We start from the raw sequence: 16,011 nt of genomic DNA, 5'->3' as shown, positions 1-16,011 counted from the left end.
ATGGTTGATTCGAGTCCAAAGCCTAGGCGACAGGCTCCGGTGAAAATGGTTGATTCAATTCTTTGGACTCGGGCACGACTAAGATGTACATAACAGATCGTGGCGTAAATATACAATACAAGTTCCATTGTTTGAGAGACAGAGACGGCTAAAACTCTTAAGCAGCAACTGCCCATCATTTGATTCTAAACCGGACCTTACTCCGAGTTCCTCCCAGAAGCCCGTTGATGGGCGGAGAGTTGTCAGATACCTAGAACACTAGCCAGGGTATTCTTCAAACTAGAAGCAAGAGGTAACATCCGAGGAAACATGTGACATGGTGGTTGATATACATATGCACAAAGTTAAACTACCAAAAGAACATGAGCACCCACGTTTAGTTCAGTGACAAGCTACATGCCAGGCAGGTTGAACGGTTGTTTATCCAAACTGTTCCTCCTACCATGCATTGTGCATGGTACGTACATAATATGGGTGACCTTAATTAGTCAGATTCCGTCTGACACTATACATTGAATGGTTTCCTAGGAGTCGGCGCTCGGTTCTCCAATGACTGCAATCTTTGTTTGAGATGAAAAACTTCAACCTGCATTTGCAATGTTAAAGAAAAAAATGAGCTTTATTTGGCATACAATTGACTCTGATTCTAATGGCATTAACCTCATTAACCTCAGGTTTGACAAACACATTCTAACAAGCTAACATCACAGAGCATTTATCTTTGTTTCATCCCTCATTTTCTATTAAATGAATTTGGTTCAAAGCCACACCTGTAGTTGGAAGGCTCTGGCCCTCTCCCCTGCAAGGACTCCTCTGGTTGAGTGCAGCTCCTAAAATAAATTTGAAATCTTCAAAAATGCTTTACAATCCAAAATGCAAGTTTCCATGATGGAATTAGCACACGACAACAAAATCAATACCTTTTGAGTATCGTCTAGAACAGCCTTGAGGAAAGCCACATCATGTTCAAGTCTTACATTGTCTGAGTGAACTATGTTCGACAAGCTGTTGGCCTCTTCTTGTGCAAGTTCTATGCCGGCTAGTTTCTCTTTTAGCAACTCCATCTCCTTCATTGTGTCTATAAATCTTTTCTCCATCTCCTCTTTGCTCTTGAGAGCAGAAGCCAAATTTCTCTCTGCAGTGTCTCGGCTTGCCAATGCAGCTCCCAACTGTACTTCTAAAATTCCGTTTTTTCTACTTAGGGCAGCCATTCTTGTCTCATAAAATTGATATATGCTTGAAGGAGCTGATAGGGCTGCTGATTTACCATCAGCTTCTGGAAATACAAAATTATCATTATCAATGGGAACGTTTGCGATCCCTTCAATCTGGGGAGTTGAACCTTCAGGCTCAAATAGGAATGATTCATCTGAACTGATTTTGGTCCCAGCAGTAATAATCTGAATACTTGTATCAAATTGATTTGGCTTTGGCTCTGTCACCTAAAATCAACAAAATATGTTACGTTAATGGATATTTCAATCCAAAGTAGAAGGTGACATTTCAAATTTGAGCAGACATTTAACTAAATGAAGCTCATACAATTTACCTGCACAATAGAACTCTCGTCCTCTGAGCACTTTGTTATTTTAACAGTTGTGTTGTATTCTTCCTCATTATGAAATTGCTTCCTTAGTGAGACGTTTCCAGAAAGAGGATTTTGATCCACAAATGACAACTCTGACAACGATCTCCTACCAGAACCATGTTCAATTACAGAGGCTAGATTTTGTCTAGCAGAATCAACTGGACGTTGGGAAGAGCCATTAATTAGTTGGCTAGCTGACCCTGCAGATGATGAACGTTTTCCGAACTGCATTAGTCCCGCAGGTTTACCAGGAGTAGATCGTCGGCCTATGGATGATTCATTCTTTTCAATGATCAGTACTTCAACCTGTAACGGACAAAGAAAGAATAACAATTAAAACGAAACCTAATCATATATAAATATATGTATTCAAACTCCAACCTGATTCGAAGGCTCTCTTTTGCACCCGCCAAATGCAACAAGAAAATCCTTGTCCTTGTGCTGCACAAGTACTAGGCTAAATCCCTGCAAGAACAACTATCTTCAGAAAAACAGGGCTTATCACCAATGAGAGGTAACTTTAATAATGCAATGCTGAGTAGTGATTACATTACGCTTAAACAAAATCCTATCAGAATTTTGTTATTTTAACTTCAAATCCTTGACCAACTAAAAAACTGGATGATCAATTCTAAACATTCAAATTCGCAGTCTCTTACCAAAAAGAAAACATTAAAAGTTCCCAGTTTATACCTGCATTCATGCAGAAGGAAAAATTCTGCATGTTTACCTTGTTAGTGGTGATCGAAGATGGAGGTGATGCAATGGCCAGAGACCACTCAGACTTTAAAATATCATAGACGGAAGTCTCTGCATGTCCTGTAAACATTTCAGAATCATATACGTAAGTGAGAAGAAGGAAAAAAATGTAAAATGAAGGCAAAAATTGTACCACAAAGAAAAAGTAAAAACCAAATTTCTTGATGCACACATGATCATAGTTGATCCAAAGTGCAATTAAATCTATAAAATGAAACTTGATTTCCAAAGATGTGAATTCACCAGCCCAACTCCTATTTCCTATTGATCATTTACTACCTCTACCCACCTACCCACCCGGTAGTTAATGAAGACCCATAACAAAAACAGAGGTGCAGCCTGCTCTAACTTATCTACATGAATCATAGCATAATATGGCTAATACACACTCAGAGACACATGCAACACACACACAACCGCACAAAGGGATAAAGAAGATAGTAGCAATTGGCTTCAAGCTTACACAAATATATGATATCATTTAGCTCATTGGTTGGTGCATGATCCCCCTGCCTAAAGAGCAGAGTTCAAATCTCCCCTCCTCCAATTATAAAATATATATATATATATATATATATATATATATGATATCAAACGATTATAGGTTTAACCATTTCAAAATAAGTGAGACAAAGAGGTCATCAATGCTTTTTCATTAGAGCTCATAATTATTTTCAAGAGCATAATACATGCTTACTGGTATGAGGCATACTTTTTTTCCTACTTCCACCCCCTGCTATGTACCATTTAGTTCCACATAGAACTCCACAGCAACCAGCTCTTGGCGATGGATGAAAACCCCGTACCTTTATTCTTGTCCATATCATCTAAGGAAAAAGTAGTTACTAAAAAACCCATTATAGATAATAAAACAATACAAAGACATGAAATTGTTCAGCCAAATAATCTGGTTATTGTAACCAGGACAAGATTGCTAAAGGTTTTACACACCGTTTCAAAGTCAAGGGAGTACAAGTCATTCAATGCCCTGGACTTTGACACTCCACCAAAAATGAAAAGAGTTTTATCATCATAAAGAGTTGCCACATGATTGGCTCTTGGAGATGGTCTTGTTCCCCTGTACAGTTACACACAATCATTCATTAGAAGCTTCTTGCATGAGGAATTTAGTTGTATGATGTATAGATAAGAGACAGATTTCTCTATCAGTAAGGTAACAATATTGGAAGATCTCAGAGCATGCCAGAGCTACATACGTGCACTGAAGAGTGAGCCATGTCAAGGACTTCAGATCAAACATATGTAGGTCATTCAGTTTCTTCTTTTTAGCATCTTCACCCCCAAAAAGGATTAAAACGGAGCTTGCCCTGACCACACTGTGACCACTTCGAGCAACCTGGAAGGCATGAAAATTTTGTTAGGAATGCTTACTTCTATAAATGAGTAAAAGCCACAATTTCTCAATAGAATAGCAAACAAGAGATGGAGCAAGATAAACAGACAAACGATACCATGTGGGTTTAGGACATGCCTGTGTTTTAGATCTATCCATTGAATATGTATTGCCTGGTACAATTTTCTGTTCTTGCCCATTTGGCATTCACTTATTACGATGTTTGATGTCAATGCAAGCATGCAAATGTAATTTGGCATTTTATAAGTCGGAACAAGTACCGGTATTTCTCCTTTTGCTTCCATAACTGACCAACATTCTGTCTCTGTATCAAATGCCCATACTGCAAAAACCAAAATTGAGAACAGGAAACATATTACATCATGTACAAAAACAAATTGACAATAGCATGACCAGAAAAGGTTCTAGTTTTGAACCTGAAACTCTGTCATTTCCAGGGTCAGTTCTTCCACCAACCAGGAGGGCCTTTTTCCCCCATGAAACCTGGGTAAGGAAACAACAGATGATTAAATTAAATCTAATTAGTAGACATGACAGTGGCATGACAATCCTATTAACCTCAGTCATACACATGCACAATCCTATGTAACATACAGCACAGAACACCTCAGAGTTGAAAAGCATATAAATCCAACAATTCAGCTGCAGTATACTATATGCAAACCAAAGAGAATATGATTTCAGGGAAAGTGGAACATATCAAATATGATTGTACCAGACTATGGCCCTTGCATGCAGGGATCTTTAATGGAAGACTGCTTGGTGACAAGTAAAGCTTTGATGATGCCATGGACCAAGAAAAATTATCAAAATTAAGAACCTGCAATAAAAACAGAAAAGAATTATAGGACTAACACCAACAGTTTGTGACACATCTTCCAACATGTCAAGTAAACTGGACATAAGTTTTCATAAATTACAAATTATTAACATATTTTTTACCTGCACATCATCTAACAATCCATTCCCGGATTCACCGCCAACCACTATCATCTTGTTCCCAATTACAGCCGCTGCATGCTACTCAAGGAACATGTAAAGTTTTCAACATTTCCATCATAGCTCAAATAAAAGTTGAATTAAAACCTATGATATGAAGCCATCTGAAAATTGAAAAGCAACACTATAGTACATTAAAGCGTGGCACAGGCCTTTCCCCAGCAACTGACAACACCATCCAATTCTCAGAGTTCCCCGATGAATTGATCTCAGGGGCAGTCGAAGGACAGTGGGAGTCAAATGCATCAGAATGACCACCCGCAGGCATAGCAGACTCTCCCTGAAACAAATTTTAAGGCTTTAGCACATTTTGCGCATGCCCACCAATACCAATCCAAAATCAAGCAAGTCAAAAGCCTCACATTGGTATTGTTGCTTCGTTTGGGCGGTCTTATAGGACTTTTAATTCCATGGGCAGAATCAGAAAGCTGTACTTTCTTCACTCTAAATCAACACAGCAATGTATCAAATAAGTGAACTTCTTCATCAAAAAGTCGGATTTGGACATTCTTTAATCAAGTTTGGAATTTTATGTACCGAGTCTCTCAATTGCTCACAATGGTTAGCTTACATTTTCTTCGTTGACAACAAAATTATAATTTTGAACAAAGAACATATATCTAAATAAAGAATGGAAATGTCAAAGCAAGAACATTGAAAAAGAATATATGACTAATAAGTCAACCAATGGAAAGAGGAAACTCACCTGCCAAGCTTCATGCGCCTACGAGAAAAGCTAAACATTTTCATCTAAGCAGACCCTTTATGCAGCAAAGGAAACCTCTTTGGATAAAAAAACCAGAAAATAAAACCCTAAAATTTCCACAAAAATGAAGCTACATTATCATCTAGAAAAACAACTTAAAATAACTAAAAGCCTAATAGCCACACATACATACATAAAATGATAAAATCCTATTTACTAATCATTATCAAAGTTCTCTTTGAGTAACAGCAAAGTACAATCTACCATAACCCTGGATTTTAGCTTTACCTGACACAAAAAGGGTTTGACCTTTGACCTTGGACTTGGGTTGGGTTGCTGAGAAAACAAAGGAGAAAAAAATGGAAAAGAAAAGGAAAGGAATTAATGGGTCATTGAAGAAATGAAGGTAGATGAAGAAGAAAGTAGTTGACGTACTGCTTTGCAAGTGAAAATTTTAAGGGTTCAATGATGAAGTGGTTTTGAGGAAGTGAGCTGTACCTTCTGTAAGTAGTGATGAGAGAGAAATAGTAACTAAAGCAACTGAGAGAGAGAAGTCAAGAGAGAAGTCAGGAAGCAGTGAAATGCATTGGTTGTCTTGTTGTGTTTCGTTTGATGATGAGATCCTTACCGAGATTTGGAGTGGAAGGTCTCTCCAACAACTGGCTACCTTGTGGCAGTTAGCTTGGTACCATGAAAATGTAATAAAGTTCCAAATAAAGTTAAAATGAAACTGGAAAGACTTCTTCTACATTCACCGCCGCCCACATTTTACCATTGTTGTTTGTAAGATAAAACCATTGCTTTTATTTTTCATTGGGATAAATTCCTTACATAAAAGAAATTGCTGAATATTACCAAATCACATGAATGTTAGAATATCAAGCCAGACTAGGCCACTGTTCCAAGGAATATTTTATCTGTATCTGTAGCAAGAATCATTAATACAAGTTTGCTCTGATCGTTTATTTAGAACATTTAAAACAAAGGGTCATTTTTGTCCATAGAATTATTGACTGAACTCTAGATTTTAACCCTTAATGGAATCAAAAGAAACGAATGTGAAAGTAGCAGTGCTGAGAGTGACTGAAGAAGAGTGAGAAATAACATGGGAAAAATGACCGTTGGATTAAGTTTTTCTGTGTCAAAAAGAGAAGGGAAAAAAAGAGTTCCCAAAGTTAAAAAAATACGTGTTGTTTTTGTTTTCTAGTGTAGTTTGCAATCGTCGAGGCATTTATTGCAAGGGCAGGAAGTGGGCTCCATTGATTCTGCAGGGGTTTACTCTGTCTCGGGACTTGCGGCTGCTGCTGCCTGTCCCACTGCACCCTCTAAACTGGATCACTCTCTCCACCAGACGTGTTGCCTTTTTTGTGAGAGTTTTTTGTGAGAGTTAATGGACTATGCCAAGGACCATTTAGCAACCCCAATCCATTTTCATCTGACATGAAAGAGGCCCATTCATATTCTCTAAAGTGCAAGTGCCCCATTCTTTGATCATGGTTTTTGCCAATGTAGATTAGTTGAAGAAACGGGGTTTTTGATTCAAAGGAATTACGGAAAAGATAAATATGGAATCTAACTCTTAACTTTTATTACTCAAAAAGCATATTGATACAGTACCAAAAAGATAACATACACTCTAAGTCGACTCATTAATTAGCAGTAAGATCATATAAAGTACACTCCATTTTGCATTAGACTAATAATTAGACTTAGAAACCTACACTCTCATGATTATATATCTAATTACTGTGACTATATATATATATATATATATATAGTCACATGCTTATTAGTAGGCTTGACACGCAAGTTAATGAGATTTTGACTTAAACCCAAAGGGCTCCAACTCGTCTAAGCATTGGGATTAAGGATCGATTAAGGTGAAGACTCATGACCTCATTGGCTCCACCAACAAGTTCACCACCAACGAACACGGCTGGCACGGAAGGGCTGCAACCGAGCCTCGAGAGGGCTTGCTCGATTTCACGCCCTCTAGCGATCTCATCCAGCTCGTGGACCGCGGGGTTCACCCCAAAGTCATAGAAAAGGGTCTTGATGGTGTGGCACATGCAGCAAGAGCTCTTGCTGAAGATCACCACCGGCTTCTCAGATGCCAACTTTGTCACTCTCTCCATTGCTTAAAGCCGGACTAACAGTGCTTGAAAATAATTCCAAGCGAAGAAACAATGCCAAAAGAAATGATAAGGAATTCGAAGGCTAGGAGAAAAGGATTACTTGGGAGGTTTTCTTGTGTTGTTGAGATGCTTTGAATGCCCCCATGGGGACTGATATATATAGGGTTTTCGAGAGGAGGAATGTGGCATTGGGAATTAAAGGTTTGGTGGAGAATGAAAAACCGAAAAACAAAAAGGAAAATGAGGGAATGTTCCATTAGATATTTGGGTCGGTTTCCAACTCCACTCTTTCTCCCTTAGATCATTACTTGAAAGCGATCAAAAGAGCTGCAACCATGGCAAAGGAAAAAAATAGGAAATGGCACGATCACGAATCTTTTTGTATACGGAAATTAACAGAGACGTGTCCTTTGTACGGGCGAAACATTAGTGTACAATCAAAATATTCCCTTATAGTAAACATTAATGTTTTGGATTTCTATTCTATCTATACCATTAATCATATCTAAAAAAGTTTCCCAACGAATCTAATCTTTCATCACGTGTTTCAAAATATAAACTAATTGACGTAAATAGAATATTAGTTTATGTACATTTTTCTTTTATGGTTTTTACGAGCATTTTTTAATGTTCATATCGAAAAATCGAACTCTTTCAATCTATGGAGATACTATGTATGTGAACTAAGCCAGTTGATCTTCTATTTCGGGGCAACATATTTCTTGTAATTCATATAAAAGAGGTTTTGGCTGTTCCTATCATGGAGGCATCTGCTGAGTTGGAAATAGCAGTTGGATTTATCCAGTCGGGACCTTCTCTCCGCTTTGCTGTTTGTGTCTTTCTTTGTCGTTGTTATAATCAGAGAGAGGCGCATCGATTCCCCATCAAAGAAAACAGAGAGCTAGCTATAGGTGCAGGTCCCGGAAGAGAAGAAAGACTGTGGAGAAAATAACAGTAGATCTCATGATCTTGTTCAAACAGTCTATTCTTCCCAACAAGGGGAAGGAATAATTGAAACCCCTTTTTATGATAATTATTCTTTGTTATTCTATATATATATATATATATATATATATATATATTGAAAAATAGTAATTTAATCTTGATCATCGAAAGAAAACACTAAATTAAAATTAACACTTATAATAATACGTCGATTTTCAACACATTAAATGAAGACATTTACCTTATATAAAAACCCTTAAAAGAATGTAGAATTCATCAAAGGATAATATGTACATAGGCCCAGAAAAGGAGAAAACACTTCGGGTTGGAAACATCTTTTGTGAAAGAGATATCTTATGCCTTCATCTGGGTGGTGAGCTAAGCCACCCTCACTTTCAAGCCCACGGTTTTCTTTACTTCTTCTCTTTTTCTTTGTCCAATAAAAGTGGCCGTACATGGAAAGCCAAGACATAGATGCCTTAAGGTAAAGGTCCCCAACCTCATCCATTCGAGTAGTACAGTCTTATTATTGCCATGTCCTCCATTTCTTTCTCTGTTTTCTTTTTTATATAAACCAATAATAATAATAATTAAAATAACAGAAAAGAAATTCAACCATATGGAACAAAATCTATGAGTGATCAACCAAGAGAATTATGTCTCAGAGATTGAAACAGTGTGGCCTTGATAAAGAAGAATTCAGCAGCTGCCGATATTCTATGCATTTCCCTTTATAATATTCACAAATACATTTCTCGAATATTTAAGATTACATATGTATACGTGCGTATATGTATAGTTTAGTTGCTAAGGAAGAGGTTACGTGCCATAGTCGGACACCTTGGAATGTTTTCTTTTAACCAGTGTTGTCAAGTGAAGGTCATAACGTCGGCCTGAGTCTTTAATTTTTTTACACTTAACTCTACATTTTTGTAACCTATGCTTCATTATTTATAGATCATACTTTTTAAAAAAATATATATATGCTTTTTCTAGAAAATTCGGGTCATCAAAACAAATTTCAAAAAGTTTCTTTACTTTTTTTCTTCGTCACCTGTTGGAATCTTGTTTGTTGTATTACTTTTTTTCTTCATTTTTTACGGTATTTCATACAAAAATGTACACTTTATGATGTGATATTCATGCCAGGGTAATGTCTTTCCAGGCAACTATACCCTAAAAGATATATATATATATATATATATATATATATAAAGGTACAGTACTCCCATTACTGGCCCAATGGGAAGGCCAAGAGCCAAATTTCATAGGGTCCTTACTTGACCCTCCTATTGTCTCTTTAGATTTTCAGTTTCCTTCCATATTTTTCTTTTGCAAATTGCATGTACTCATGCAAAACAATCGTACCATTTTATGCCTTATAAACGCGTCATCTCAAGATAGATATTGAATTTAAATTCCTTTTAATAGATTTCTGAATCATACATATTAATTATTAGTATTATTATTATTAATTTGTAGTATTCTTCTTCTTATCGATGAAATTTCTTTCACAGTTTTTCAATAAAAAATTATTAGTGAAAAAATTATCAAAATAAAACAACAAACAATCTCTTAATTTAAAGGTATTTGATGTGCATTATCATATCTATATAGTAAATTTTTTTAAAAAAAAATTATCCAAATTTATCTTAAACTCGAATATAGAATATTTATACTTTATATAATAGACCGGATACTCGTGAATACCTAAATAAAGTATACTCATTGCCATCTCTATGTGCATGGGGGTGATGAGATGAGAGAAAGAGAGGATAAGGTCCACGGGCTTGGCAAAAGAATGTCAACTTTATAGGCACCAAAAAGATAAAGAGAAATATGCAAATGCATGCGAGGACGGATCGTGGCATCCCGCATCAGGGTTTTTGGGTTGGTGAGGTACAGGCCTTGTACAAATTGCTCTCTCCCTTTTTATTATTCCTTTTTTTCTCTAAGAAAAGGAGAGGAAGCGATGGAAAGGCTGAACCAACACACAAATATACACACATATTATACTCGTTTTAGCTTTATTTTATATCTTTTCTAGATACGAAATAAAACACAAGGAATACCTCTTCCATCCAGAACCCAAAAGGAGGAAAAAGATAAAAAATTATTCTCCCAAAATTTGATTGAGTCCTATCAATTACCGAACAAAAGATATATCACTTGCACAAAAAGATACAATATTTAAATACTCTTTAAGAGAGATACGAAACTTCACGTGTTTTATTCTTTAATCACGTTTGATTATTCCATAAATATTTTCTTAAAGATAGGTTATGATTCCACGACATTGTTAAGCATTCTTTTGACATCTTGATTCTTAACTCGATTGAATCTCTAGATATAATTTGATCGTTTCAGAATTTTCGTAAAATCTGCAAAATGATGTTTTGATTCTTGGATTGATTGATAGATGGAGCAGCTCTTCCTAGAGAGGACAGAAGAATTGGTGTGGTTCAAAGGGTGTAAAAACAATACTTTCATATATCACCTTGTAGGCTCTCTAAGAGAGTTTTCATTCTGCTAGTACAATTCGATCAAACTTTGGGAATAAAGGGCGCATCAAGCCTTGAGAACTCTACGGAAAAGATGGTTGGACTCTGTTTGATGTTCTGCTAGAATCGTTTGGAAGTGTTCAGATTGTTTGAGCCATGAGTTTTTTGGCCAAGGGCAAAACAAGACATCAAGTAGGAATTATTATTCCCAACTTCCAAAATGCTCTACAATATTACTGGTAATGGACTGTAGATGACACGAAAATTAGAAATCTGTCTGATTCTCACCAGAAAGAAATTGATAATAAAGCTTTTTATATCTCTTAATTTGAACTAATTTGGCTGTTATTCGAAATTGAAAATTTTAAGTTTTTGTTTTTCATAGATAATATATATGAATTCGATATACCTGTATCTCTTGTAATTTCTTGTACAAGTTATTCAACATATCCTCTTTCCAAAATAAGTAGAAATTTCTTCAATATTTTTACATGCATCGATTTAATGTTCCCAAGCTATATATATATTCCTCTATCGTGATGGTCTCAGTCCTTGAAGAGAATCTAGTTCGGGTGAAGTAAGTATATATATTCTACTCAACCCCAACCGGCTTCTAAGTTCCATATAGGCAAATGGGCAAAGCCCAATTGAGATGAACTTGCCCCTGCAGCTTCATTTCTTTCCTTTCTCCCCCATCTTTTCGAACTTAAGAGATTTCGTATTGTTTAGTGTTGCAACTAGCTGTAATCTTTGACTTGAACTTGTCTATTCTTTCCAATTGATATCTAATTCAAGTCTCTAAGAGAAAAAGCTTTTCTAACTGGGTTTTTGTCTTGGATAACAATATCAAATTAGCCTTTGCTTAAGGGCATATAATATAAAGAAGATAAGCAATATTTGGCTCAAAGGAAATAAAACCCATAAAAAGAAATTAAACAAACAAAAATATACAAATCAAAACTAAATTGGATATCTCTGTTTTGGAAGCGACTTTGTTGCATGAAACCTTATATTCTTTGACTTCAATCAGTTTGCAAAAACTGAGAAAAAGTCATGATGAGTTAATTATACAAAGACAAAGTGATTAGAAAGAAACATAAGTAAGTAATCATGATGTGATTAATGATGATCATCAATAATGATGATTCATGTTCATTACCAGAAAAGAAATAAAACATCAGTCACTTCATGATGCAAACATTCGTGCCTGTCTTCATCTATATATCATCAGCATCGCATTTTTTTACAGGTTTATCATATCAATATCCTATCCAAAGTTGACATTCTTCCCCTCCCCCTACCCACAGTCTCATGAAAATCAAGGGGCATTTTCGTCCACCTCAAAAGGGAGGGCATGGACCGTACCATTCTCCCCCCCACCCCCCCGATTGTTTCTTCAATTCTCCTTGGTTAACATACCGCACTTTCGGCAATGCCCTTGGCTTATCCACACGAGTTATCAAGATTCTAATCTAAGGACAACTAGTTGTATAGTTTGAAGAAAACCACACAAGTCATTATCAAATCAAGGGTGATTTTGGGGGAGGGCATCAATCCAAATATCTCGAGGAACCTTTACCTTTTCCATATCCTTTTCCTCCTTTCTTATTGCGTTAACATTATGAGAAAATTTCTAAGCTCACCACCTTCATCATGGCCTGGTCCTATATATACATATTCATGCAGAGCTTCGAATCCATCACAGACCAAGCCTACTTCTTTCCAACAAAGTAATTAACCAGCATTTGCCCGTCTCCAACAGTCCCTTGGGATAGTTTTCTTGATTATTTCCCATATCACTGTAATCCCGAAGCGTTAGTCATATTTGATTGTATGCATTTTCTTTAGCTGTATACGCTTGAACCACCATTCACATTTCGTCAACCTTTTAGCAGATCACGTTCGAGAATTAGTTTGATCGATCATGGATCGCGTGGCCAAACTGGCATCACAAAAGGCGGTGGTGATCTTCAGCAAGAGCTCGTGTTGCATGTGCCATGCAATCAAGAGATTGTTCTACGAGCAAGGGGTTAGCCCAGCAATCTACGAGCTGGATGAAGATGCCAGAGGCAGGGAAATGGAGTGGGCTCTAATGAGGCTAGGCTGCAACCCACCGGTTCCGGCAGTGTTCATTGGGGGAAAATTTGTTGGCTCTGCCAACACCATCATGACCCTCCAGCTCAATGGTTCCTTGAAGAACTTGCTCAAAAATGCAGGAGCCATATGGCTTTGATTAGACCGGATGTTGCTTCTGATTTCTAAGTGAAAAATAACTCTGTATTTTCCTTTATATTAGCATACCTAGCCGGCTAGACCTTGTACCGACAATAATCTATAGAGTTTAATGTATCATATAATATATATACTTGTCATGCTTTGAAACTTTTATTTTTTTTTGGAGTCTACTCTACAAGTCAATGTTCTTAAAGTATTTATACTACTACTATTTCAGAACAATGGTAAATATAATGATCTAAGGGATGGCCTTTCCTCCTTTTGGTTGACCAAATAATTCTTTCAAGTGGTTGTTTGCTGCCCTGATATTAGCTCGAGCTTAAAACCAATTGCAGGGAAATATTCATATTGAAAACTGTAATGCCTCCATTACTACTGATTCTGTCTGGCCATTGAACTGCATGAGAAGCAGATGCAATGGGAAGAATAAAGAGCACTGCAAAGATGCCAATTAATTAGGAATTAAGTCTGTTTGCTGCCATAAATATTCCAACTCCATGAAAGCGTGCCACATACATGCATATAGAATCCAATTAGTCTCCTTGATGATTTTGCATTTTCTTTAGAATCAACTACGAAATGCCCCATATATATACACTTGGAAGAAGCTTAAACAAATTTAACAATGTCATATGCATATATTCTTGATATTAACCAAAAAAGGTCGATTTTGTCCTTGAATAATATATTCCTGTTAGTGTTGTTCCATCATGCATAATGAAAACCCTTTTAATCCTTGAGAGGTTCATCCAGAGTTCAGGCAGCCTTCATCCAGAAAAAGAATTAATAACATATTTAAGCCTGTATTCCAATTGCATCATTTCCTCATTTGGTTTTCCAATATATTTAAATAATCCCAAAGTATTCGAAGTGAAAGTTGGCACTTGCCATTGCCAAATAAGAAAGTTCTTCCTATTCTGTCACCTTGGGTATTTTTTCCCTTTCTTTCTTTGTAAAATCTGGCCTTTGCCAACCACCATGCAAAGTGATTCTACATTTTCTTTTAGTAATATTACTTTTCCTTTTTCCTTTCTGTTAGGTATAAATCAGGATCAATCATTTATTCCGTATTAATCTTTGTTAGATCAAAATCTTTGTCCTCAGCATTCTGGGGTGAGGGGTTTTTGTTTTTCTTTTTAATTCTTTCAAGCAATAAATATATATTAATGCTGCCAAAGAAGAATTAATCTTTATGCAAAAACATTCCATCATTCTGTGCCAAAGGGGAAGCCTTGATATTGGAGAATTTGCTTCTCTACGTCACGTCTTTATAAAGTCTGTTTGTCATTTTCAGTATATAGTAACATCTCATGGACCTAAAATTAATTAATCTCTTCTTTATTATATCTCTATCTTACACATAATCCTTGTGCAAAGTTGTGGCTTCCATGGTAATTCCTGCCAGTAGAAATTTCGTGTTTCTGCTGTGTTCTGACTAATGACAAGCATTGGGCAGATTATAAGCACATGATTAAGATCAGTAGCTATCTCTTTCAGACATTCAAATTCATCTTCTTTGAGGACATGAAAAGGAAGAAGATTGTGATGAAAAAGTAACTTGGAAAACAATAGCCACTATTTTGAGAATTTTCTCCTTTTGGGGGTATATATCCACAAAAAGCAGCAGGGTTAGATAAACTAAACAGATGGCAGTTGTTCAGAATCTTCATCAACCTGATGAAGCCTTCCCCATCCCAATCTGCTGACTTTATCGATGCATCATATTAGGTTCTTGTTTGTTTTCAATTTCCTTCCTTTTTTTTGATTGTTCCTTTTCATTTTCAGTGTATATCAGCAATGCCCACTGGATTCGTGTGGACAGAAAGCTTGGATGTTCAATTCCCATTTTCCCATGACTAATGCTTCATTGTGGACAGAAAATGCAGAGTGTTTTGATCCAAATATGTTTGGATCAGACAGCTTCATTGAATCTGCCATGATTACTGCTACATGTTACTCACCTTGTCTCATCAACTAGGATAAAGTTAGACATTTAACCTGAAAGTTGACTGAAATTTGGATTGTAGTTGGCAAAAAAATCAGTACGAGATTCAACATAACATCCTCAGAAGCAAAAGATATACATGATCAGTTAATCACTATCCCGCCGCAATGGGACTGAATTTTCCCTTGATTGATAGTCAAGAATAGCAGCATGGAATTGCTATCTTCATACATATCTTAGTTGAGATTTCTGCCAACCAATTATTATCGACAGAAACCTGAGAGATGCCAAAGGAAAGAGAGGCAAAAACCACCAACTCGGATACCTTAGCTTTATTTTTCTTAGATGGCATTGCATTGCTTGTATTCTTCCATTTTCCAAAAAAGCTAGATTGGCAAATATTCATCCTGTCTAAGGAGTGATGGAATTGATTCCATTTTATCTTATAATACAAAAAGATACTTCATTCCTTTTCCCTGAAATTGAAATGCATTGCATTTTCTCTTTCAGCTGCGGTTTTCAATCAGCACATTTGTGTGCATACAACATAGTTACTTAGAAGCTAGAACTTGGCTACCAAGAGGCAACACTCCTCTAGAGAAATCTAAAAGTCCAGTCTTTTGTGATTCTATGCAAAAGGAAAAGGTGAAAATACTGAAATTAATACAAAGAAAATGTGAGAACCAAAAACTAATGCATATAATTCAATTACTTTGAGTGCCCTCCTATACTACCCCTTTTCAGCTTTTACTTTATGGGCAAGTAAAAGTTTCATGGCATTTATGAACTCCGATGGAGATACTTGCTGATTTTGGTACCTGAT

At 36.4% G+C, this 16,011-nt stretch overlaps 3 protein-coding genes across 6 annotated transcripts; 1 reads left to right on the top strand and 2 right to left on the bottom strand.

Annotated features, from left to right (window-relative positions):
• Positions 1 to 86: 86 nt before the first annotated feature.
• LOC110421417 (Galactose oxidase/kelch repeat superfamily protein) lies at positions 87 to 6,081 on the bottom strand. 4 transcript variants are annotated; one of them, XM_021435017.2, is made up of 19 exons: positions 6,056 to 6,081; positions 5,926 to 5,967; positions 5,716 to 5,763; positions 5,428 to 5,534; positions 5,084 to 5,165; positions 4,855 to 5,001; positions 4,665 to 4,742; positions 4,438 to 4,542; positions 4,139 to 4,205; positions 3,983 to 4,044; positions 3,565 to 3,704; positions 3,299 to 3,425; positions 3,045 to 3,174; positions 2,319 to 2,407; positions 1,970 to 2,053; positions 1,550 to 1,894; positions 921 to 1,442; positions 771 to 830; positions 87 to 586 (listed from the first exon to the last, which is right to left on the bottom strand). In XM_021435017.2, the coding sequence occupies exons 4-19, from the start codon at positions 5,469 to 5,471 to the stop codon at positions 506 to 508; spliced, it is 2,163 nt and encodes a 720-aa protein (XP_021290692.1). In that variant the 5' UTR covers positions 5,472 to 5,534; positions 5,716 to 5,763; positions 5,926 to 5,967; positions 6,056 to 6,081; the 3' UTR covers positions 87 to 505. The 4 variants fall into 4 exon arrangements, with proteins under 4 accessions (XP_021290692.1, XP_089640471.1, XP_021290693.1 ...); XM_089784345.1 differs by lacking the exon at positions 6,056 to 6,081 and having other exon boundaries at positions 5,926 to 6,033; XM_021435018.1 differs by lacking the exon at positions 6,056 to 6,081 and having other exon boundaries at positions 5,863 to 5,939.
• A 918-nt stretch (positions 6,082 to 6,999) lies between these two features.
• On the bottom strand, positions 7,000 to 7,680 carry LOC110421835 (Thioredoxin superfamily protein). The gene has a single exon (XM_021435524.1). The coding sequence runs from the start codon at positions 7,560 to 7,562 to the stop codon at positions 7,254 to 7,256; it is 309 nt and encodes a 102-aa protein (XP_021291199.1). The 5' UTR covers positions 7,563 to 7,680; the 3' UTR covers positions 7,000 to 7,253.
• Positions 7,681 to 12,683: 5,003 nt separating this feature from the next.
• Positions 12,684 to 13,396, top strand: LOC110421769 (Glutaredoxin family protein). The gene has a single exon (XM_021435441.2). The coding sequence runs from the start codon at positions 12,933 to 12,935 to the stop codon at positions 13,239 to 13,241; it is 309 nt and encodes a 102-aa protein (XP_021291116.1). The 5' UTR covers positions 12,684 to 12,932; the 3' UTR covers positions 13,242 to 13,396.
• Positions 13,397 to 16,011: the final 2,615 nt, after the last annotated feature.

The sequence above is a fragment of the Theobroma umbraticum genome, unplaced genomic scaffold (genome assembly GCF_002168275.2).
Source record: "Theobroma umbraticum cultivar Fairchild unplaced genomic scaffold, ASM216827v3 scaffold_130.0, whole genome shotgun sequence".
Taxonomy (NCBI): domain Eukaryota; kingdom Viridiplantae; phylum Streptophyta; class Magnoliopsida; order Malvales; family Malvaceae; genus Theobroma; species Theobroma umbraticum.
Note: the sequence above shows the minus strand (reverse complement) of the source record. Positions and strands in the feature narration are given on the sequence as shown.